Source organism: Chionomys nivalis, chromosome 2 (assembly GCF_950005125.1).
Source record: "Chionomys nivalis chromosome 2, mChiNiv1.1, whole genome shotgun sequence".
Classification (NCBI taxonomy): Eukaryota; Metazoa; Chordata; class Mammalia; order Rodentia; family Cricetidae; genus Chionomys; species Chionomys nivalis.
The window spans coordinates 81928815-81954170 of NC_080087.1; the positions used below are offsets into that span (position 1 = coordinate 81928815).

Consider the following 25356-nt stretch of genomic DNA (forward strand, 5'->3'; position numbering starts at 1 on the left):
CTCTGCTCACCTCTGTCCCCCATCACCCCCCCCCGTCTTCCCTCACCCCCACAACCCTACTTTGGTCTGTGTTGTCCTTTCCCAGTCCCCACTTTTGCCTCCTTTGCTATACCCTCCCCACGACTGTGGAGAGATCTTTTGAAATATGATCATGGGTTCTGAAGTTTTAAATCCTTCACTGCCTCCCCAGATCAAGACTTAACTTTGAATCCCAGATCTGAGCAGAGGTGTTCTTCCTGGTCTAGAGGTTGAGATTTTGTTTGTGACACCAGGTGCTCACTCCCTCTGCTTTCTCTGTTCTCTCCCACAGGGGCCCTCTGACTTGAGTGTGTGTTTGCTTAAGTCCGGCTCCTTTGCAGGAGTGAGGGCTCCTGGGAGAGATGTGTACATGCTGTTATCATGAACCCATCTTATCATGTACATCCGTCATACACGCACACACACGCACGCACATGCATGCACACACACACGTGTATATATAGCCTGCCTTCATATTATGGAAATTCTCAAATGTGTATTTGTTGAGAGAACACTGGTTTGAGTCACTATATTCCTTTCATCACTTGGCTTCAGAACCGAGCTCCCCGCAAGCTCATCTTTCCTCACCTTCCCAAAGCAGCCTGCATTACTGAAGAGCTCCTTCTCCGGTCCCAGTTCTCCTTCCTTGGACTGGTCCTGTGTCTAGCTGTCACTTACAGGTGAAGAAGCTGAGGCACAAAGAAGCTAAGCAGTGTTGTGCAGTCGTCCAGCTCAGGAACAGCAGAGCTCCAGAACCTTTGCTCTGGTTCCTTAACTCTGCTCCTCCTGAGCAGCGACAATCAATTAAGTGCACACTGTGGAATGAATGGGCAACTACACGAACAGTGAATGAGCAGCTGAATGAACTGGGCCTCGCGGTCACCTGCGCTTCGCTGACAACTGACCACGCTGCAGAGTCACCACTTTGTTACCCCAGTGCTCTCTTTGCCCAGAACGCTGGACATGCCAGAGTCCGCACCCCTCTGGTTACTGATGGCATGCTCTCTGTCCCCACAGCCAGAGGAGTCGGTTCTCATTGAAAGTTGCCAGCAGCAGTGTGTGTGCCATTCAGGAGAAGGCATGGTGTGCAAGAATCACAGCTGCAATCCAGGACAGGTGTGCGAGCCCTCCGGAGGCATCCTGACCTGCGTCACCAAAGGTGCTGTACAGTGGAGCTGGGCTGGTGTGGGGGGACACAGGACAGGGGCTGGGAGCTGAGGGAGACATGACTTCATGGTGAGAGGTACAAAGACCTGTGGATTGAGGTGTCAGACTTTGGGAGGGGATTCCAGGAACCAAGGGCAGAGGTTACCCAGTCTGGGTGTCAAGGAACCTTAAGGGATTTAAGATTGCAGAACCCTCAGGGCAAGATTTTGATGGTGGAGGTCTGCACAGACACCTCACTGGAGAAGGCACCCTGCAGCCACTGGGTGGCAGAGGATCCTGCAGGGTGGAGATGCAGGAGTGAACCCCACCCCACCCTCTGGAGTGCTGGAGAAATCAGCTGGAAGCAGCCACCTAGTGCTTCCAGGCGACCAGCTAGAGAGCCAGGGTCCTACAGGCCAGTAGCTCAGCAGAGCAGGTTGTCAGGACAGGGCCCCCCCTCCTCCCCACAGACTCCATAGCACCCTCTGCTGACAAGGCTTCCAGGCTGATTTCAAACAGGCAACAAGACAGAGGAGCGAGTGTGAAGACTGGACGCCTGGACACCAAGCTGGAGTCACAGAGAGAGGGGCACTAGTGGAGGCTTGGGAGGGGGAGGCCTTGAGGACAAGCCCCAGAAGTGAGATCCTGGCGCTCGATGGAACACTGTGGGATATCCAAGCCCAGAGACTTAACGTGAGGACCACAGGCATAACATATGAAATTTCTGGACTCCTAGTGCTGGCTTCTCAGGGTCTGGTCTTACACAGCAACTTCAGGGTCTAGGGCTCAGGTATCAGGACACTGGTCACACCTGCATCAACAGGCAAGAGCTGGTGTCCCTAGCAGAGACCTGGGGGATGCTGGCAACAGCCATGCTTGTGGCGAGCCTCAGTGTTTCTCTCCTCTCCCCACAGACCCATGCCACAATGTCACTTGCCGGCCTCAGGAGACCTGCAAGGATCAAGGTGGTCAGGCCGTGTGTGTGCCCAACTATAATTCCACATGTTGGCTGTGGGGTGACCCTCACTACCACTCCTTCGATGGCTGGAACTTTGACTTCATGGGCACCTGCAGCTACCTGCTGGCAGGAACTGCCTGTCCTGGGGTCAGTGCCGAGGGCCTGACTCCCTTCACTGTCACCACCAAGAATGAGAACCGGGGCAACCCGGCTGTGTCCTATGTGAGACTGGTCACTGTGAGCGCCTACAACACCAACATCACCATCCACAAGAACGAGATTGGAAAAGTCCGGGTATGTTAAAGATGATGGTCCCAGGAACACCCAGGGGCATGAGGCCAAATGAACCCTGGTGTAACTAACAGCAGTTAGGAGCTGGAAAGTCTGTTTTCACATAGACATGAAACCACATGGGGAAAATTACAAGAGAGGGCAGCCCTTTCCTGGGAATTAAGCGTAGCCCTCTTGCTAACATTCACAGTAGACTCATGATGTTGGCCTTCATGTAGAGCAGTGGTTCTCACCCTTCTTACTGCTGTGACACATTCATACAGTCCCTGAAGGGGTGGTGACCCCAACCATAAAATTATTTTCGTTGCTACTTCATAAGTGTAATTTTGATACTGTTATGAATCATAACGTGAATATCTGTGTTTTCCGATGGTCTTAGGCGGCCCTGTGGAAAGGTCGTTGGACCCCCAATGGGGTGGGCCTAGATTCAATCCCAGGCACGTTTCTGGGGAAGGAAACATCTAGACCAGAGACTCAGAGAAAAGAGCAGAGGGAAAGGAAATTGATCCCACTGGCTCCCTCTCTCTCCAGGTGAATGGAGTTTTGATGGCCTTGCCTGTCTACCTGGCTGGTGGACGGATTTCAGTGGTCCACGGGGGCTTCAAGGCTATTCTGGTGACAGACTTCGGGCTTCAGGTCACCTATGACTGGAACATGAGGGTAGAGGTCACACTGCCCAGTAGCTACCATGATGCAGTGTGTGGGCTCTGTGGAAACATGGACAAAAACCCCCAAAATGACCAAGTCTTCCCTAACGGCACAACGGCACCCTCGATACCCACCTGGGGTGGCAGCTGGCAGATTCCAGGGTGGGACCCTCTTTGCTGGAATGAATGTCAGGGTTCCTGTCCAGTGTGCCCAGAGAACAAACTGGAGGAGTATGAGGGCCCTGGCTACTGTGGACCTCTGGCTCCTGGTGCAGGGGGCCCCTTTGCCAGCTGCCATGCCCATGTGCCTCCTGAGAACTTCTTCAAGGGCTGCGTGCTGGATGTCTGCATGGGCGGTGGCATCAAAGACATTCTATGCCAGTCCCTGGCTGCCTATGCTGCTGCCTGCCAGGCTGCTGGCATCCAAATCACAGACTGGAGGACTCAGGCTGGCTGTGGTGAGTGGTGGGGACCAGGGCAAGGGCTGGGCTGGCTCCACTCCCACCCTTTGGGTCTTTCTGCTGGGTTCTGTTTGTCGCTGTCTCCTGGCTGTCTCTGTGTGTCCCCAGTTCATCATCTCTGTCTGTCTCTCACGTCATCTGCTCTACTTTGTCTCGGCTTCCCTCCCTGACTGCGTCACTGGATCTGGTAGTCTCCCCGTCCCCTTCTGTCTCTGCTGATGACTCTTGCCACTCCGTGCCCAGAGGCCACTCCAACACCATTCTTCATTTCTCTCCCGCCCTTCATCCACCCACAGAGATGTCCTGCCCTGACAACAGCCACTACGAGCTCTGTGGCCCACCCTGCCCAGCCAGCTGCCCGGCCCCTGCACGCCACACAACCCCAGCTGCATGTGACGGGCCCTGTGTGGAGGGGTGCCAGTGTGACCAGGGCTTCGTGCTGAGTGCTGGGCAGTGCGTTCCCCTGGACAGTGGCTGTGGCTGCTGGGTCAATGGCACATACCATGAAGCGGGCACCGAGTTTTGGACTGATGCCAGCTGCTCTGAGAGGTGTCGCTGTGGACCTGGAAGTGAATCCCTGAATTGCACGTCTGCCAGCTGTGGGCTGGGTGAGGAGTGTGCCTTGTTGCCCTCCGGCCAGCTCGGCTGCCAACCAGCAAGCATAGCTGAGTGCCAAGCCTGGGGCGATCCCCATTACATCACCCTCGATGGGCACCGATTTGACTTCCAAGGCACCTGCGAGTACCTGCTGAGCGCACCCTGTGAAACGCCACCCGCAGGGACTGAATACTTCAATGTCACTGTGGTCAATGAGCACAGGGGCAGCCAGGCGGTCAGCTACACACGCAGTGTCACTCTGAATATCTACGGCCTCAGCCTGACCCTTAGTGCCAGCTGGCCAAGGCAGCTACAGGTGAGTGGGCTGTGGGACATGAAGCCTCTGCTGGACAGGAGAGATGAAGGATAGACCATTCCCAGCTTGGCAGGACTACACTGTGAGACCAGGAAGGCTGGAAGTAAAGGCTTCCCCAGACTCAGCCTTCCGTTATTCCTCTGTAGGGAGGAGTGTTGAAAGTACCTGCTTCATGGTAGCACAGAGAACCAGAAACATGGTCTGATGGGGTGGTTCACTTTTGTTAACTCAGCTCTCAGAGACTGCGGTAGGAGGGTTGCAGAGACTTGCAGAAGCCTAGCCTACAATAGTCGTTCCTTGTTACAGGAGACAACAAACAATATAAGCAAAAACAAAAAGAGTCCATGACTCCACGTGTCTTTACTCTTAAAACAGCAGGGGCAGTAACCTACTTTGAATCCTTATGCAAAACTCTCACCTCTCTCCACCCTGCAGGTGAACGGAGAGTTTGTTGCTCTGCCCTTCTACCTGGACAAGCGACTGAGCATTTACCTAAGTGGAGCAGACGTAGTAGTGAAAACCACAGCAGGGCTCTCCCTGACTTTTGATGGCAACAGTTTTGTGCGCCTGCACGTGCCTGCAGCCTACGCAGGCGCCCTCTGTGGCTTGTGCGGGAACTACAACAAAAATTCCAGTGATGACCTGACAGCTGTAGATGGAAAACCTGAGGGCTGGAAGGTGGGCGGAGCCCCAGGCTGTGATGATCAATGCCAGTCTGAGCCTTGCCCAGAGACCTGCACACCTAAGGAACAGGAATCCTTCAGTGGCCCCAACGCGTGCGGCATCATCTCAGACCCCGCAGGTCCACTAGCACCCTGCCACAGCCTCGTGCCACCCACGCAGTACTTCGAGGCTTGCTTGCTGGATGCCTGTCAAGCTGGGGGCCATTCAGGAGGTCTCTGTCCTGCCGTGGCCGCCTATGTGGCAGCTTGTCAGGCTGTTGGAGCCCAACTTGGAGAGTGGAGGAAGCAAGACTTCTGTCGTGAGTACTGACCCTTGCAGCTCCACACAGACAGGGTCTCCCCCAACTCTTTCCAGGGGCTCTAAGACAAGAGCCCTGTTGTTCCAGTGAAGCTCAAGGCCCAGCCCCACCACCTCCTGTCAGAGATACATCCTGGCACTGATACTGAAAACCACCAGTGGGGTAGGGAAGGACCCAGCTACACACTCGAGTCACACAGCCTGGGTGCAGACCACTCTGGAAGGGACATTTTGCTAGTGGACTTGGATATGACCAGTGACAGTTACTTAGCAAGGAGGGTGTGTCAGAGGCCAAGGGAGTTATGCCCAGTCAGAAGCCCCTGGACCACTGTCACACACACAAGAGTAGTCAGAGAGCCCAGTGAGACCCTACACTGCCTGCCACACACGGGTCAGATGTCAGACCCCTCAGCTGGAATCGGGATCCGTCCTGGGCAGATGCAAGCAGACTGAATCAGGAGGTGGGGGCAGCACATTCAGGCAGATCTGCTGAGTCAGGGGCACCCTGTCAATGGCACCCAATCATATACACACTGGCAGGGTCACACCCTGAGACAGAGGATGTCTGAGAGACCAACGGGTGCTCCAGTCATGTCGGCACCATCTTCCTTCTCTTCAGTCAGGGTGACTAGTCTCCCACACACATGGGTCCCTAGTCATGCACTCCAATGCAGCTGTGGTCGGTTCTGGTCTGTTCTGGTGCATGTGGTTGCATCCCCCATATAGTCCCTTGCCTTAGATGGCATTTGCCTTAGATGTCAGGATGGCACACCCTCCTCAGAGAGACGAGGTCACACCCCCACACCTGAGCTCCCAAATCAGTGCCCCTGTCATATGTCCTACGTCATGTCCCATAGCAATCCAGGGGCACTGGCTTGTCTCAGGCGGGCTCTTACACACTAGCCCTTCTGCTGCCACCACTGCCTCTGCCTGACTCTCCCTTGCTCTGTCCCCACAGCCCTCCAGTGTCCTGCCAACAGTCACTACCAGCTCTGTGGTGACTCCTGCCCTGTGAGCTGCCCAAGCCTCTTGGCCCCAGAGGGTTGTGAAACCACCTGCCGGGAGGGATGTGCCTGTGATTCTGGCTTTGTGCTCAGTGGTGACACCTGTGTGCCCGTGGGCCAGTGTGGCTGTCTCTACAATGGACGCTACTACCAGCTGGGTGCCACATTCTACCCAGGCTCTGAGTGTGAGCAGCTCTGTGAGTGTGGGGCAGATGGGCAGGTCACCTGCAAGGAAGGCTCAGACTGCAAGCCCTATGAGGAGTGCCGGATAGAGAACGGTGTTCAGGCCTGCTATCCCTCTGGTTGTGGCCACTGCCTGGCCAATGGGGGCATCCATTACGTCACTCTTGATGGACGGGTGTATGATCTTCATGGCTCTTGCTCCTATGTCTTGGCCAGTGTCTGTGACCCGAAACCTGGAGATGAGGAGTTCTCCATTGTGCTTGAGAAGAACTTGGCAGGTGAACCCCAGCGAGTGGTGGTTACCGTGGCAGGCCATGTTGTGGCCCTGGCTCATGGCCCACAGGTGAGTAGACACAAACCTTTCCAGAGTTCTGGTAGGGACAGGACCCCACCTTAGTCTCACCCTCTAGAGTTTCAGTAGAGCTTGGAGAGTTCCAAGTATGGGAACAGCACAGCCCTACCCTGACAGTTCTGGGTTTGTGGGTAAAGGGTCCCACTTCAGAGTCTACTGTAGTCATGGCCCCATCCTGGGAGTTTAACAGGACCTGATTTTAGCCCCAAAGGGACTTAGCTCTTCATAGAAGATCTGAGATAGACAATGCTCTGTGCAGGAACTGTGAGGATGTGCCTTAAACTGAGTTGCTGTCCCCTCATCCTAACTGACCCTTCCACCCAGGTGACAGTGGATGATGAAGCTGTGGTCCTACCCATGACTGTAGACCATGTGACCGTGACTGCTGAAGGCCGGAATATGATTCTGCAGACCAACAATGGGCTGAAGGTTCTGTTCGACGGCGATGCCCATGTCCTCATGTCCATCCCTAGTTCCTTCCGTGGACATATCTGTGGCCTCTGTGGGAACTTCAATGGGAACTGGAGTGACGACTTTGTGTTGCCCAATGGAGACTTAGCCCCCAGTGCTGAGGCCTTTGGAGAAGCCTGGCGAGCTCCTGGCTCCTCCTTGGACTGTGGTGAGGGCTGTGGGGACCAAGGCTGCCCTGTGTGCTTGGCAGAGGAGACAAAAGAATATGAGAAAAACGAAGCCTGTGGGAAGATGCAGGACGCCAAAGGCCCCTTCGCGGCCTGCCACCAGGTTCTGAGTCCCTTGGAATACTTCCGCCAATGTGTGTATGACCTGTGTGCCAATAAGGGCAACAAAACATACCTCTGTCAAAGCCTGGCAGCCTATACCGCAGCCTGTCAGGCAGCTGGTGCAACCGTGCAGCCCTGGAGGACAGAAGACTTCTGCCGTGAGTGTCTGGGGACCCCTCTTGGACACTTCTGGGCTATGGAGAAATCCCTGCCTGTGACAGGGCCTCCTCCAGCCCTCCCCCAGCATCCTCTGTGGCTTCCCCTTTACTTCTGACCCAGGGTCTCAGACTCTAGCCAAGAGTCCACTCTCCCCAGACCTCACACCCACCTCTTCCCAGGGCTGTTTTCAGCTTTCTGCAGTGACCTGGAAGGGAGTTGGATGGATTGAGATCCGACAAGAGTCCTGAGCTGTGGCTCACTGACCCCCTCCCTCAGACACGGTGGCAACCGATAGACCCCCAATCCTGGACCACACACCTCTTTCCAGTTTGCAGGACAGGGACAAGCCATGCCAGACTCTGCATGACAAGGCTGATGTTTGTTTCATGGCAGAGTCATTTCTCCTTCAGTCTCCTGAGGGCAGGAACTAAACACAGTGCCATCAACCCCTCCACAGCATAGCAACTGTCCCAGTGATAGTACTAGACACCATGTCCAGCTCTGGACTTCCATGGCCTCCTGGGTTATTTCCTGGTGATCCTTAAATCTGAGTACAGCATTTTATGCCAAACCCGATCTTTCTTCTCTATCCCAGTTCCCATCCGATGACAGCCACACCACTCTGATAATGCTTAGTTAGAGCACAGAGTTATGCCTATCTTTCTACTCTCCTTGCTTTAAGCCTCGGCCTATGACTCACCTTCCCATTCAAGCCTGTATCTGATGTTCTCAACCAGCCACCAGCCATGGCCACTTGAGCTGTCAATCCCACTGGACACACGCTCTTTAGCATAGGGTCCTCAGCGCTGTGTCCCCTGCAGCATTGTGGTAGGTTTTGTACTGTGGCAAATGCTTGAAAGCAACCGTTTTTGAGGATTTACATAGGCTCAGGGTGTCAGCCATTTGTGTTCAGGATGACTGAGTGCACGCTTGAGCCTGAGGTAGGATGGGGTTATGGCAGAAGCAGACAGAGGTGACAGAGGCAGCACAGAGATCAAAGCCGGGAGCAGGCAACAGATATTCTTGAAAGGCTTAGTCTAGCTGATAGACTTTCTTCAACCAAGCCCAACCTCCAAAAATCTCCATTATTCCTCAGTAACACATAAAATCATATATCCATCAGTGGATTGGCCATTGATAAGGTCAGAGTGTTCGTGACTCAAGTACCAGTCAATCACTAGACCACCAAGAAGACCAAGTCTTCAGTGTATGAGTCTTTGGGGGAACAGTTCATCTCCAAACATTCTACCCCTGATCCCAGCAGACTCATATCCATGTCATAACGAAAACTGTGTCCAATCCATCTCCAAAACTCCCCAAGGTCTTTATAATTCCCACATTGCTTAAATGTCCGAATCCAGAGTCTAAACAAGACTCAATGTAGACCCTTAGATGTGAGCCTCTGCAAGAAAACAAGCAAAGTACAATTACACATTTTCAACATCCAGTGGTATAATGGGGTGCATCCCTGTACTAAAAAGGAAGATTGGACACATATAAGGGAAAGATGGAACCAAAGTAAGATCAAAACCTAGCAGGGGAAATATTGACACGGTGTGAGCTCCAAAGAGTGTGGGAGCCCCTAGTCTATAGGCCTTGTTAGTTACAGGCCTCATGGCTTCTGTCTGTCTGTCTGTCTGTCTTCTTCTTCTTCCTCCTCCTCCTTCTCCTCCTCCTCCTCCTCTTCCTCTTTTTCTTCCTCCTCCTTCTTTTCTTTCTCCTTCCTCCTTCTTCCTCCTCATTTTTTAGTTTTTTAAGGCAGGGTTTCTCGATAGCTCTGGCTGTCCTGGAACTCATGTTGTAGACCATCCTGGCCTCAAACTCAGAGATCTGCCTGCCTCTGCCTCCTGAGTGCCTCTGCTCCTGCCCAGTTTTCTCTCGTGCTTCTTGCCTGATGTTTTGCTCTACGTGCCCCACATCCCTGCTTTCTCTAACTCCCTGGCATCTTCAGCTTCATCGTCACAGCTCTTGCCTCACCCGCTCAGGGGTCCATATACAGATCCTATCCTCGCTACCCATGGCCTGGCCTCTCAGGATATTTTTCAATCTGGGGGGAAGCCACTGACCCCATAGCTCCTGCACTCTACGTTTTCCCAAACTCACCTCCATGCAGATGACTTCAGTGTCTATCACCAGCTCAGACAGTTGTCGAGTCGTCTCGGAGTGCCTGGGAGGGTGAGCGTAGTGAAATTAACTCTGGGTAAACAAGCATCTAGGTGGCCCTGAGTGAATAAGGTGTCCCAGCTGCTCTCTTTCCTCAAGGGAAAGGTCTTTCAAGTTCACACTTCCCCTTTTTCAGATTATGATAGCCCAGTCTTGATGACTCCCAAGACATCCTCAGACTATGGTCCTTGTTCTCCAAGTTCAATGTTCCTGGTTTCGTTCTAGAACCTCTGATCTCATTAGAAACCATTTGTCAAATATTTATGCTCTGATTTTGTTCTCGATACTGACTATAAACCTGACAAAACCGGCTAGGAACACTATGCTATAGGCGGAAGGCTCTGCAGCCTTGGTATGTCCTCTGTCAGGTGGAGCTTTCCGCCTGACACGTCTCAAACATACTATCTGCTCTGAGCTCACACCAGAATTCCTATACACACCACTCACAGGGCTCCAGGTTTCTCTAGCCCCCTTCTCCAAGCACCTCCCATGTGAGTCACATTGCCAGAAAGAGTCGCAACAGCAGCCTTATATCTCCTTAACAATTTTTGTGTTAGTTTCTCGTGGCCATGAAAAGTACCTGGACATCTGAAGAGGAGGGTGACTTTGCTCTGGTTTGTGGGCTCACAGGTTTCTGTGTGGGGGTGACTTGTCTGTCAAGGGGGCCTGTGCTGAGGCTGATCGTGGAAGAGAGGGCATGACCTGTTGACTGAGGTTTCTGTCCTACCCGGTTCCTGCAGTCATTAAATCCCAAAGAAATCACATGGAGGTCTACATTAATTATAAACTGATTATCTAGTACCTCAGGCTTCCTATTAACTCTTATAAATTATATTAGTCTATAATAATTGTCTGTGTTAGCCAGATGGCATAGTACCTTTATCGGTGAGGCAGTCACATCTTGCTTGCTCTGTGTCTGGCTTCTTCTGTGTCTGGGTGACAACTTCAGACTGAATCTTTCTCTTCCCAGAATTCTCCTTGCCCCACCTCTACTTCCTGCCTGGTTGCCCTGCCTATACTTCCTGCCTGGCTACTGGCCAATCAGCGTTTATTTAAACTACAAGTGACAGGGTACAGATCATGGTCCCACAGCAATGACCAGCAGAGTTGCCCATTTCATGGTAGCCAAGAATCAGAAAGAAAAGGAAAACCAGAGACAAGATAGAACCCTAGTAAACTACATACACCTAAGTATGTGTCTCACCAAAGGCTGTCGAGTCTGTGGGTACGCTGTGCAAATCATGAGTCCATTGCCTAGGTCGGAGGCCTCTCAGTCATTGCATACAGCAGCTAGAGACCCGCTCTTTTTTTCTGTGAATGAGGAGAGGGGGTACCTCACATCCAGATTACAATAATCACTCATCCCAGACCTAAGATTTAGTAGATTCAGGTTATCAGCATCCTACAGCACACGTGACCCCCTTGCCTCCTCTCCCTACAGCTCTCCAGTGTCCTGCCCACAGCCACTACTCTGTCTGCACAAGCTCCTGCCAGGGCTCCTGCGCTGCTCTCGCTGGCCTCACCCAATGCAGCACTCGCTGCTTTGAAGGATGTGAGTGTGACGATCACTTCCTGCTCTCCCAGGGTGTGTGCGTTCCTGCCCAACAATGCGGCTGCACCTACAATGGCCACTATATGCCGGTGAGCAGGGACTCCAAGCAGGCAGTGCGGGTGGAGAAGCTGGAGGGCTGTTCAGAGTTACTATGCTCTGGGTCTCTGTTCAAGGACGGGGACATAGGGACCATCGCCTGTCCCCAGCTGTGTCTGCTGTACTGAGTCACCCCAGACTCAGCAGGTCAAAGCAAGAGAACTTAATTCCCCACAGTTCTGGAGACCAAGCGTCAAGGGTCAGGCTCACCGCACTAAAGTCAATGCGATGGAAGGCTGACACTGTCTTAAGAGGTTCTGGAGGAAAATCTACTCCTTGTTTTCTCACCCTCTGGTGGCTTTGGTCATTCCTGGGCTTGGCCACACCACTCCAGCATCTGCCATCACTTCTCTGGGTGACCTGACATCTCCCAGTATAGTCCTTTTATGAGTGTCCACGGGATTCCCCACCTAGACAATCAGGATAATTCTCCATCTAAACAACATTAATCACACCGCAAACACACATTTCCATTTAAGGTAGCATGCTTGGTCCCGGGAATTTTGGATTGCTATCTTTTGGTGTGGGAGCATTCCTCCACTACCCTTCCCTCTCTGAACTTCTTCACCTGCAGAACGGTTGGGTCAGCATCCTGCCTCCATAGACATTTGATGCTCAGGACAGTTGGTACCCAGTGAGCACAGGATCATCCTCCCGTACATCACATTCAGCGAGAATAGGATCTATAGCAGTGCAGTGGGTGGCTCAGCTGCCAACATTCAACAGTTTGATCTGGGATTTAATAGTTAATTTATCCTTGTTGAAGCTTCTCGAAAGCTCCTTGTGTGGCCAAGTTTGTTTGAAATGTTAATTCATCTTTAATCGTAGCAGTCCAGCAAGATAGATATGCTGGCTGTTCCTCCCATTTTACAGAGACGCTTCCTAGACAATGTCTGTCATTTGCAAAGGGAGCCAAACTCTTCTTCCTTCGGGTCTTACTACTTCCTGGAAGTCATCCAGGATCTCCTAGGTTAGCTCCGCAGCCTCCCAGAGCTCTCACAGTCAGCTGTGCGCCCCAGCCCAGTGCTGATCCCTTCGTTTACCTTTTAGCTATTCCAGAGCATCTACCTGCACCTCCTAATCTCACATTTAAAAATAAGGAAATTTATTTATATGACAGACGACAATTATCAAAACCAGGAAAGTAATGCTGACTCCACACTGTTATCTAATCTGTAGATTTTAACCATAGTTCACTGGCTGTTCCAGTAAAGTCAGCTATAGCAGTTACTTCTCTCTCGGCCAGGGCCAGCTGAGGGTCAGACTCTGCATTGCTTTCACAAGGTCTGATGACCTCACCAGAGAGAAAGGAGGTAGAAGAGAATCTGTCTGCAGAGCCTAGGACCAGAGTCGGGGCTCTGGGAGCCACGGGAGCCTGAGAGGGGCATGGAGAAGGAGCAGCTGGTGAGGGACGAGACACAGGGGAGGTCGCTGTGTGACTGGGGTGAATCCTGCAGGGGTCACCATGCAGACACGCACAAAGCTGAAATCAGAGTCTTTACCGTCAGCCGCATCTGCATGGGGAACTTGTCCAAATCATGGAGCCCCGAGTCTTGCAGTCCTTCGTCTCTTTTATGTACTAAAACCATATCCTGGCTGTCCCACTTCAGTTAGCAAGAAGCAGAACTACAGAAGCCAGAAAGCAAGGTCAGTACATTTAGGGAATTTTCTGGAACTATGGACCAGGACTTCAATGGATTAGGTCTTTCTTTCCATTTTGGCAGGTTTCAGGGCCTACATACTAGGTTCTAAGGTCAGAATGGTTTCTCTTACATGGGGACCTGTTACACATGGGAATGCATGCATCTGTGCTGTCACTACCTGTACCCTGTGGGGGTGCACTGCCCTCCCTTACACATATAGTTAGCTCTTACAGCGTTACAGATCACATCTAATGGGTCACTTAGGCCCGTTTTATTTGGTTCTTATAGCCGTGTGTTTCCAGTCTGAGCCAAGGATTCTGCTCTCTCCTCACTTAGCTTTTGGGTGTTATACTCACTTGATGAGTCCTGTGATTTTTGCTTGGTTTCTAGGCTCATGAATTTACTCTGTCGCTGTAAGAAAACAGCTAATGCAAGCTACTTCATGGAGGAAATGGCCTTATAAAACTCACAGTTTTGGAGGCTAGAAGTCTAAAGAGCACTCGTGATGCGGGCTCATGAAGCCCCGTCTGCATGAGGCCGTGAGCACTAGTGATGCGGGCGCTCATGAAGCCCCCTCTGCATGAGGCCATGGCAGGAGTGTGTGTCTGCCTCTGTCAAGGTGTAGCCCCTCCCTGGCCTTCAAAAGCCACCATGTTTCAATCATGGGAGTTCTACTTTGGTGACTTTATTAATCTAATCATCCCGCGGAGTCCTCACTTCTGAACATGAAGTTTTCAATCTCTTCATACATACCACTTTGAGGAATAAACTCCTGCATGGGTTCAGGTAGACAAGCCATATTCAAGCCATAACAAATAGCCTAGAGCCGGTAACATTATCACCATGTGGTTTCTCATTCTCCGGTTGGCCTAACTCCGGCTTGTTCCCAGAATAACTGGGCACAATCTGAGGCAGAGACAGAGTGGTGACCGGATGAATTGCCTGACCTCTGAGGGCTATTGAGACTACCGTTGGGGAGAGGACACACAGCATCTCTCACCTGTGTGAATGCACACCATCCACCCCTTTCTGTGCACAGGTGAACTCCTCACTGTTGACCTCAGACTGCAGCCAGCTCTGTTGTTGCTCCGCAAGCACCGGCCTGTCATGCCATCCAACCAGCTGCCCATCTGGCCAAGTCTGTAAGCTCCAAGACGGAGTCCGGAGCTGCCAGCCTGCCCAAGGTGTTTGCTCCATCACTGTGGGGGCCAACCTCACCACCTTCGATGGGGCTCACAATGCCATCAGCTCCCCTGGTGTCTATGAGCTTTCTTCTCGCTGCCCGGGAATCCAGAAGCCTGTGCCCTGGTACCGTGTGGTTGCTGATGTGCAGTCTTGCGATGGCAATGACAAGATCGTGGACAAAGTCCACATCTTCTTCGAGGATGGACTTGTGACTGTGACCCGAAACAACGGTGTCTGGGTAAGCCTGGGTACAGAGGGCACGGACGTCTTCCCTGGACTTTCCTTCTTCCTATCATGGTATCCTACATCCTGGCTATCCAGTGGTTTTGTGGTGTTTCCCTCATCTAGGTTTCTGCACTTTTTCTGTATTTGTACCTGTCTCCAGAGGTCAGCCTGGGCCCCTCTCCTTGGCCTGAGTTCTTACACTAAGTAAAGCATGGCTTTGCTATTGGTCTCAATCAAGCCTCCGCTGGTTACCAGTGGCAGGAAACAAACACAAACTGCCCTAGGGGAAACAAATGGACTGGGTCCATATCTGGGAAACCCCAGCTACCATGTCAGTTCACACCTCTAGGTTTCAGACTTGCTGACCAATTGTTCAGCTTCATTCCTGGAGAGCAAAGATGAGCAGCGTCTACCTCAGGCCTGTAGTCTGCCACCTTTGCTACCTTAGTACAAAGTGATCTAACGAAAGTCCCTGTGGTGCATCTCACTAGGCTGGTTTATGCCATGTGCTTAATACTGGAATTAGTTAATGTGATCTTAAGCATAGCATGCTATAATTGGCCAGGCTGGGGTCACATATCAGGATTCCCCCTGAGCCATTCTCAGAGAGGCGCCATGATTCCCTCAGAGGACTCGGCATATAGTTATGCTAATAACTAAGAAAGATCACAGTGAAAAGGACATGAGGCCAAACCAGCAAGAGGAAGGAGCCACCTAGTGCAATCCTAAAGACCCAGGCACTCGCTCCCAAGGGTCCCCTACTGGAATCGCGGAGTCCTTAAATCCCCCGACAGTCATGACAAAGCCTGGGAAATATCTTCAGGGAAGTTCATATAAGCATCACTTCAAGTTTCCAGTGATGCTGGTTACATTGGCACTGTCTGCCTGTCTTGGACAACAATGGCTTCCACTGTTACCATCATGAGAGGCCAGTCCAGATCACCGCTTCCTGCCAGTAGCTAGACCACAGCCTGACAGCCTGGAGGTACCAGGAAACCCTGACTTTTGTGAATAAGCTCAGCCTTCTCAAGACACTGTGCTGGGTCACTGAAACGACTCAACCAATTCTTACTGCAGAGTTTGTAGCCAGGAAGACTGCCCATCCGCTGCATCTCTGTGTGTCCTCTGCTGCAGCCATCCCTTGTTCCCCTCCTCGCTTCAGCGTCTGCACGTACTCATTCTTTGACCCTTCCTCCTCCCTCCCACCACCCTTCTGTTTTCTAAGATCTGTCTGTCTTTCCTACCTATGTACCTACATCCGCGATTACATGGGGAGAGACTCAAGGGATTAACATTTGAGAAAGAGTGGGAACATCGCTTTCCAAAGAGTTTCACCGGGGAATCTAACATAAGAAAGCTAAACCCATCGGGGAGAACAGACAGACGCTGGGAGACAGTCACAAGGCTGCTGAGTCTGCAGCCTCTGACAAGAAACTGGAAATTTCCCGCATGGTTATTACACTGCCAGGATCGTCACCTTCATTCAGATACAAGCCCAGAAGAGGAGCTGATACGGTTGCATTTGCTGGAGACCCAGTTACTTGCAGACAACCCGGAGGGTCGTTCACTTTGAACATTATGATTTAATATTTCACATCTGGAATTCCTGGTTTGCTTCTCTGTCTGGTACAGAATGTTTTGCACCAGACCTTGGAAAGTTGTGGAGAAATTTTGATCCATGCCCCACTCCTCCTCTTTCTATCCTGATCAATGTATCAGAAAGATATCCTCCCCAAACTCGTAAATTGCTATTGGGCAGGTGAAATGGTTTAGTGAGGAAACGAGTCACCAAGCCTAATGGGACCTGAATTTGATCCCTGGAACCCACAACTAACTCCCATACGCTGCCGACCGACCTCCACATTTGTATCAGGGCGTGGGCGTACACATTAATTAATTTTATATTAGAGCAGCATAACCATGCGCAGTGAGCGTGTGTGGACACAGCTCCAGCTGTCTTCCCACCTGTGCATCCCTCATGTACCGCTCCTCTCCAGGCCCTGTCCCTTCCCGCGCCTGCCCATCCCTTTGCTTGAATCATTACTGTGATGAGGACACCAGTGTGGTGGTCCCTCAGCTCTTCTGTCACTCAGGTCTCACTTCTCCATTTCCCCTCCCCCACACCAGGTGAACGGTCTCCGAGTGGATCTCCCAGCTAGCGTGCTAACATCTGTGTCTGTGAAGAGGCTTCCTGATGGCTCCATGTTGGTCCACCAGGAGGGAGGGGTCCAGGTCCAGCTTGGAATAGATGGGCATCTGGATGTGATGGTCGGTGATGACCATGCGGGCATCCTGTGTGGGGCCTGTGGAAACTTCGATGGGGACCAGACCAATGATAAGTTTGGCTCTCAGGAGAACACATCAATGGAGAAATGGGAAGCACAGGACTTCTCCCCATGGTGAGGCTGGAGAATGGAAGCCAGACTTTAGGGAAGGGGGGGAGGAGGTAGTGTGGGTAGGTACTTAGTCTGCAGCATGAAGTGCTAAGTGTCTGTCTCTTGCAGTTCCAGCTGATCAGTCAGCACTGGCAATGGACACTTCAAGAGCTGCATCTTCCAGAAGCTACAGTGATTGAAGGATGCCCTGTGTCCCTTCCTTCCCTGTCCCTCCCCCTTGCTGAGCCACTGAGGCCACATCTGAAAGCATTGAGTAAATGTCTTGACCCAAGCTATGTGCCAGTGTGTCTGCCTCCTGCTGTCTCCCCAGCCTCCTCCCCACAGTGGGAGACATGGATGATGATGGCATCTATGACAGGTGTCTACTAGGAGAGGACGGGGGCTCACGTGTGGGGCACGGCAGGTGAAGGAGCAGATGGCCAGAGTGGGGAAGCACTGGGGAGATCGGGAGTCATAGAGACAGGGGACTAGAGGAGTGGATGGTGAAATGATGGAGGACAGGATGGGAGAAGGGGTGGAGGGTGGGGGGAGGGAAGGAGGGAGGGAGGGAGGGAGGGAGACAGACAGACAGATTCTGGCTTTACCATTGACAAGCCTGGTGAGTTGCCTGCTTCCTTCCTGACTTGGTCCCATCATCTGTAAATAGAACAAAGGCTTGGATTTTCTCAGAGTTGGAGTGAGGATTTAGTTCCTGAGTTCAGTCAGAACAGAGAAGCTAGGAGGAAAACAAGAAGACTAAGCAGAAGAGCACGGCAAAGGCTGCTGCTTTAAGATAGCAGGAAACGCCTCACTGGTTTCGGTAACATGGGGGTCTTTTGTGAGTTTTGGTCAGCTGATGGGCGGGAAAGCTTGGTTGGAAAGAATCCCAGAAGCAGCGATGAAACAAAGACAAGAAGTACAAAAGTTCCTTTCAAGGAGCTTTGATACAAAGTAGCTAGAGCGGCCCTGTATTTTATCCGTCTACATCGGGCTTCTAGACGGCTGACACAGAGTCGGAGAGCTGGAGTCAGTTTACAGTTTGAGGATGTGAGTGAAGGTGTGTGATGCTTTGGGGTGGGGATCTGGATGGGTGCTGAGGGCAGTGCAGTCAGAAGGAGGTGCAGGACCATGAGTTTACCGCCAGCTAATGGAGGTTGGGACGGAAGGATGTTTAGAGTACTGGTACTAAAGAGAATAAGGCAGAGATGCAGAAGCTGGTGGGCAGAAAGTGAGGTGCCTGGAGCTGAGTCTCTGGGCCTTCTGTAGTTCAGGAACTGATGCCATCTAGAGAGGAGCAGGCTGGGACCTCTAGGGTTATTCCCACCGCTGGATTCCCCCCATAAAGCATAAGTGTGATCATGGGATTGACAGCTTGACTTGAGGACATGATCACTGGACGAGAGGAAAGCCAGGCGCTGAGGAGCCACAGTGTTCAGGGGACCTACTGGAATTCAGAGAAGCATCATGATTGGAGGAGTGTGTTGGGGAAGCTTGGGGGTTAGTATGCTAATCATAAGGATGGGAGTAGATCTTTCTGAATGCCTGTGGCTAAGGGACCAGGGAGGAAGGATGCCAGCATGCCAGGAAGAGCAAGGGCTGGGAGTCTTATCTCTTCTACCTGGGTACATTGTTGGGTACATTGTTACTGCTGGGCGGGGCAGGCTGGAAAGTCCTCTACAATGGAGAGCAGGGGCTGTTTAGAGCAGCAGAGAGAAAAGAAGCTGCAGATGGTGTTACTGTTTGGGTAGGAAATGCCGCTCAAACTGTTGCATGCTCATGGAACACATGTTCAGGGGTGGCCTGCGGGCAGTGACTCTGTTACTGCAGTGCAGAGTTCATTTCTTCTCCGCGAAGGGAAGAATTCAGCTGAGAAACATTAACTCTTTAAGCTGAAGTATGTCAGGCAAAGCAAAGTAAGCACACATCTGAGTGCTTAGATGGCGGACCCGAGGCGGGCAAGTAGCAGCAAGAGACGGCGGATTTGCTGTTTTTTATGAATATGTTGATAAGTGATATGAGATAGGAATATGTAGGAGATAGATTTATGAGAATAAGATGACCTTTTTGTCTCTCCCAAATCATGGTGCACCAGTTCATCCTTTTAAAGTATTTCTTCCCATGATTCCCTTGAAAAGTCTGGGGAGGCACGAAGACAAAGTTGCAATGCAAATGATATTATAATAAAGTCAGGATCTTTTGACCATGCAAACCCTCCCCTGGCGTGCATATGTGGCTGCTGGGAAATTCCCCAAAGTCTCTGCTTTTGATATAGTGGGAAGACCTAATTGTAGCATCAAGGATGTTCAATCATCAAGGGATATTTTTGACAATCAAAAGCCACAGCTGCGATTTCTTGCACCATGTCTAACCCCTGCCTACCTGGTCTCATTCCTCTCTCAGCCAATATGGAGCCTCATATTCTTCTAGGAGGGCAAAGTAGAGGCCTCTCCCTTCCTAAGACATAGACCTGCCTATGGCCCCAATCTTGTGCTGACTACTTTAGGAAGCAAGGGAGCTGCAGAAATCATTGATATAAAATACCCGCTTGTTTTGTTGGCTGGCAAGTCCCTCAGAAATGCTGTCCCATTTGATCTAGTGTAGAAGATGATGCTTTGAGATCTGGCCCAGGAGAGATGCAGCAATATCTTCATCGTATGACCATCTGAAGTTGAATCTATTGAATTCTGGAAGAACCAAACCAGGGAAGCCATTAGAGGAAGCAGGGACCAGAACTGCAGAGTGAAATACATTTTACAATAGAAAGGCCAGCCGTGGCCATATCCAACCACGGAATGACTGGGAAATTCTAGCAGCGAGAAAAAGGGACCCAGGGATAGGAATACCCAGGAGGGAAGATAACAGGAATTAAAAGTCTGCTGTACCACAAGGAGTAACCAAATGCTTAGTTCTTGTTTTGTTTTGTTTTTCTGTAAGCCCTCATAAAGCAAAAGGAACCAGGATGGGAGATGGATTGAGCTGTGACCATTGAGTATAACTACTCAGTATTGCTAGCTAGCTACTCAGTTAAAACTGGAGGGTCCCTGGATTGAAAGTTAATGGATATATTGAAGACTGGAATAAAATGGAGACTGTAGATTGAGCGTGAGGATGAGGATGGCAGACCTTGCTGGGGTGACATTCCCCCAGAGAATATCCCCAGCTGAAGAGATCCTACACAGAGAGTGGGCTGCATTCACTCGGAGCCAGATAAATTAGTTTTTAACAGAAAAAATACAGTATCTTAAAAGCATGCTCAAAGTAATCTAGGCAGCATTTGTTTAGTGAGGCACGGGTACATGTGGGCACAAATATTGTCCAGATACACCCTGGGAGAGAAGCCCCAAACGTGGCATAGTGATGTCTTGTCTGTGCTGTAACAAATAAAGCTTGCCTCAAGATCAGAGTGCAGAGCCACTAGCTAGCCATAGAGGCCAGGCAGTGGTGGCACACACCTTTAATTCCAGCACTCAAAAGACAGAGGCAGACGGATCTCTGTGAGTTCAGTGCCACCCTGGGCTACACAAAATTGATCCAGCCTAAGACAGCAAGAGAGCCAGGTAGCAATGGCTCACACCTTTATTCCCAGTACTTGGGAGTCACATGCCTTTAATCCCAACACTAGGGAGGTGGAGACAGGAAGGGATATGGCTGGTCAGAGAGAGGAATATAAGGTGGGAGGAGACAGGAGCTCTTATACAGTCTGAGGATTCAGTCTGAGCACGCAGTCTGAGGTTTCATAGAGAGGATTCCTAGAGGCAGGATCAGCCCTTTGGTCTGAGCGTTGGTAGAGGCATAAGGTCTCTCTAGTGGCTGACTGCACTGCTTCTCTGATCTCTCAGGCAAGCTTTATTTGTTAGATTACAAACAAGATATTACTACAACTCAGGAGTTAGGATATGAGCCAATAGGTTGTTCATTTGACGTCGGCCCTTGAGGTTCCTTTTAAAGAAGATATGTAAGTTCTCAATTGGTTTCCTGCTCTGAAGAGCACTTACCATGAGCACTTTCTAAAAACCGGGGTTTTCTGAAGGACGGGACAACCATATTAGTAATGTCCTGAATGCTTGACCGCCGTTGAAGGACTTAGCGGGCTGGAACCCATGGTCTGAGTGCCACCCTCGGAGGGCCTGGGGCACGCGCTCGACCAGGCCAAGGCCAGAATCCTGGTCGGGTACTTGTAGATCCCCTTACTATTATCAGTTAACTTTACTTTCTGTTGAGAGAGAGAGAGAGAGAGAGAGAGAGAGAGAGAGAGAGAGAGAGAGAGAGAGAGCGCGCACATATGTGGCGGTCAGGAGACAACTTGTGGGAGTTGGTTCTCCCTTTCACCCTGAGGGTTGTGCAGAGTAAACTCAGGCAGTCTGGGCTGGCGGGAAGCACTGCCCCTGCTCCTCACTGGCCTCTGGAGTTGTCCTTTCCTGCTGGGTGCTGGAGACCATGCAGCTGGCGACAATCCACCTTTTACTGTTAGGATAATCGAGACTCAGTAGGGTTACTCTTAGGGGTGCCCCCTAATTAGACCCATGACTTTTCTTCTCTTAGCTGTGCTGGTGTGCCAGGGTCTTGCTGACCATGTTGGCTTCTCTTCGACACCTAGGGGACATTTCTTCCCTTGGTGACTCTCCTCTTTCCAGGATGGACACCCTTGACATCTAAGCCCTGGTGACTCCATGGCCTCTCTGATCAAGAGGACAGGTGACATCAGAGTTTTAGGGCCATTTTAGAGACATCGTGTCCTCCTAGGTCCTGGATGACCTTGCAGGGCAAGGGCCAAAACACTGGCTGTCTTCTTGCTCCCTTACCCTCTTCAGCTTTGACCCCCAAGCTTTGGTTGACACCCCCCCACACACCATCCCCAGGAAACGTGCACTCATCCTAAGGAGGAGGCAGCGGCCTTCATTCAAGCTCCTCTTATCACTCGCAATGAACGTGTTTGGAAACGAGTCCTCATTTTATTTTTATTTTTATTAATTAATTTATTTTTTTTGAGACAGAGTTTCTCTGTGGTTTGGGAGCCTGTCCTGGAACTAGCTCTTGTAGACCAGGCTGGTCTCGAACTCACAGAGATCCGCCTGCCTCTGCCTCCCAACTGCTGGGATTAAAGACATGCGCCACCACCGCCCGGCCCACAAGTCCTCATTTTATTAAAGACTCGGGTTCCTACACAGTTAAAAAGGCTGATAAACAACAGAAAACACAAGTAATTATCTTGATAAGCATGAAACACTTGTTCTTTAAGCCAGTTCTTATAAATGTTACCAAGAACAGATCAGTATCTTAAGAAAACCTCCTTGTTCTAAACAAAGAACCGGGTTCCTGTTTTATGTCAATATGCTGCATTTTGACTTTATGAAATTTAAACCCTTTTTTTGTTTTTGTATTTTGAGAGATGGAGTTTCTCTGCTTAGCCCTGTCTGTTCTGGAACTCACTCTGTAGACCAGGCTGGCCTCAAACTCACAGAGATCTGTCTGCCTCTGTCTCTCCAGTGCTGGGATTAAAGGTGTGTGCCACTACTGCCCAGCAAGAAATCTGAATCCTTTAAGAATGTGTTTAAGAGTGTGTGTGTTACATATAATCCTGAAGCTTCATTGTCTACTACCTGGACCTTCTGCAGCTTGCTTATGGCTTCTGGTTTGCCTTCACCTTTTCCATTTTGGAAAGAATTCAGGCATTTCACTTTAAAAGAAATCTTACTTTACTGTACAAAAAATCCTTCTTTGATGAAAAATATTGTCTTTTCTTTTTACCCTCTCCTTTTTTTTTGTTTGTTTGTTTGTTTGGTTTTTCTATACAGGGTTTCTCTGTTAACAGCCCTGGCTGTCCTGGAACTCACTCTGTAGACCAGGCTGGCCTCGAACTCACTTAGATCCACCTGCTTCTGCCTCCCAAGTGCTGGGATTAAAGGCGTGCACCATCACTGCCCAACTCTTTTTGCTTTTTCTTACTCAAACACCTCCTATATCTTTCTGTACACCCATCCCCTGCTTGGCTCTTCCTACCTTGCACCCTTTTCCTTAGTGAGACAGAGCAACACCACAAAGTTCACCAACCTATTCAAAGGAAGCCAAGGACTCGCTTCGGCAACATATATACTAAAATTGGAATAATACACAGATTACCATGCTCCCCTGCAGGAGGGTGACACACAAGTTTGTGAAAAAAAACCTCATATTTTATGAACTTGAATATGAAAGAGGGAAATTGAAGTCATATGACATTTACCAGCAGAATAAAATAAATGATAGTTAGCTGTCCACATAGTGTTAGAGTATATACTCTTGCCTACTGTGGGCCTTGGGCAGAATCTTCCTCTTCAGAGTCTAAGCTATGAGCTAATCTATCTAGCACGTTGAAGTCCAGCAAAAACTTCCAGTGACAACAAAACTGCCAAAGGACAAAGGACACCGAACTGTGAAAGTCACTTACTACCTACCAACTACCTACCAACCACCTACCAACCACCTACCAACCACCTACCAACCACCTATCAAAACCTACCAACACCTACCAACACTTACCAACCACCTACCAACCGACTACCTACCGACTACCTACCAACTACCAGCAAGGAAGAGCAGAAGGAAGAGAAAATACACAAGGGGAAAAAAAAGGTTGTGCGTTACCCCTATAACTACAGCTTAGGATACAGCAGGTTCCTCTGTGGAACTGGAGGGCACAGCAAATGACTATTGTTTTCATGAAGACCCAGGGGAAGGAGAATACCGCGATCCAAGGTGGATTGGAGCCTCACTGGCAGGGTCGTGATGGAAAGATGAGCCCAGAACTTTTGCCCTTTATACAGTATCTTCCACTTAACCAAGAACTAGTCAGTGGTAGCCCATGAACTTGTGAATCCCAGTTTGGATTGGTCCCCTGGTCTCGGCATCTGCGGTCCCCGGAGTCAGTGCTTTTGGGGATGTCGATCTCAGGACTTAGCATCTATCTAATTGTTCATCCATTTTCCCACTTGTGAACACTATCAGGAACTGGGGGGTTGGTCTTATAGGGACCCTGTAATGCTTTTCAAAGTGTACCTTTGTAAACTGAGATTACACTTAATGTCATTCTCCACCAAATGTCTGTCCAGTGATAAGTATGTAAGTAATGGAACAGGCTTGCTACCAGGAATAAAATTCTGGGGGATGAATGGTTCCTCATCCAGAAGAGACAAACAGAACACTGTAAGGAGAAAAGTGTCCCTTACTCAGGTCTTGGCCAGGGAGCAGAGGTGAGAGCAGCCTCTTCCCCAGGTAGCCCCAGATTTAGTCATCTGCTCCCTTACCCTTCCACCTGTGCATGCTACAACCAACTGGGCTGGCTAAGATCCCTGAGATTGGGCATCCTGCCGGCTCTGTCCCCGTTTGTTATCCCAAGGTCCCTTAAAATGGCAAGACATGAGAGTGCTCATGTTGGGGGGTTTTATCTTCAGGTGTGTGACTTTTGTTTCCATTGCATTTGTTTAGTTCTGTGAAGCTGCGCTGCTGTGCCTGTCTAAAACACCCGATGGTCCTAATAAAGAGCTGAACAGCCAATAGCAAGGCAGAAGCAAGGAAAGGCGGGGCTGGCAGGCAGAGAGGATACATAGAAGGAGAAACTCTGGGAGGAGAGAGAATGAGGAACAAAAGAACAAGGAGAGGAGGACATCAGGGGCCAGTTACCCAGCCAGGCACGGAGTAAGAAGGAAAGAAACTTTTGCAAAAATAGGGAAAGATGAGCCGGGCGGTGGTGGCACACGCCTTTAATCCCAGCACTCGGGAGGCAGAAGCAGGCGGATCTCTGTGAGTTCGAGGCCAGCCTGGTCTACAAGAGCTAGTTCCAGGACAGGAACCAAAAGCTACAGAGAAACCCTATCTCGAAAATCCAAAAAAAAAAAACAAAAACCAGAAAATGGAAGGATCTTCCTTGCTCTTGGATTGGGAGGATCAACATAGTAAAAATGGCAATTCTACCAAAGGCAATCTATAGATTCAACGCAATCCCCATCAAAATCCCATCAAAATTCTTCACAGATCTGGAAAAGACAATAATCAACTTTATATGGAAAAACAAAAAACCCAGGATAGCCAAAACAATCTTATACAATAAAGGATTGTCTGGGGGCATTACCATCCCTGACTTCAAACTCTATTACAGAGCTACAGTATTGAAAACAGCTTGGTATTGGCATAGAAACAGAGAAGTCGACCAATGGAATCGAATAGAAGACCCTAGCTTTAACCCACAAACCTATGAACACCTGATTTTTGATAAAGGAGCTAAAAGT

At 50.3% G+C, this 25356-nt stretch overlaps 1 protein-coding gene and 1 non-coding gene across 2 annotated transcripts in view; both read left to right on the plus strand.

The window, feature by feature from the left end:
• LOC130869358 (IgGFc-binding protein-like) overlaps nucleotides 1-17374 on the plus strand; it is a 35704-nt gene extending 18330 nt beyond the window's left edge. Inside the window, exons 9-19 of the mRNA XM_057761377.1 lie at nucleotides 1036-1177; nucleotides 2079-2416; nucleotides 2945-3518; nucleotides 3818-4434; nucleotides 4870-5416; nucleotides 6374-6945; nucleotides 7279-7852; nucleotides 11458-11657; nucleotides 14347-14730; nucleotides 16845-17116; nucleotides 17222-17374. Coding sequence (XP_057617360.1) covers nucleotides 1036-1177; nucleotides 2079-2416; nucleotides 2945-3518; nucleotides 3818-4434; nucleotides 4870-5416; nucleotides 6374-6945; nucleotides 7279-7852; nucleotides 11458-11657; nucleotides 14347-14730; nucleotides 16845-17116; nucleotides 17222-17231 — 4230 coding nt within the window. The 3' untranslated portion in view covers nucleotides 17232-17374. The remainder of the gene's footprint in view (nucleotides 1-1035; nucleotides 1178-2078; nucleotides 2417-2944; nucleotides 3519-3817; nucleotides 4435-4869; nucleotides 5417-6373; nucleotides 6946-7278; nucleotides 7853-11457; nucleotides 11658-14346; nucleotides 14731-16844; nucleotides 17117-17221) is intronic.
• Nucleotides 17375-23163: 5789 nt separating this feature from the next.
• LOC130870581 (U6 spliceosomal RNA) lies at nucleotides 23164-23266 on the plus strand. Its single transcript, XR_009056725.1, has one exon. It is a non-coding gene; the product is annotated as a U6 spliceosomal RNA (small nuclear RNA).
• The last annotated feature ends 2090 nt before the right edge of the window (nucleotides 23267-25356 follow it).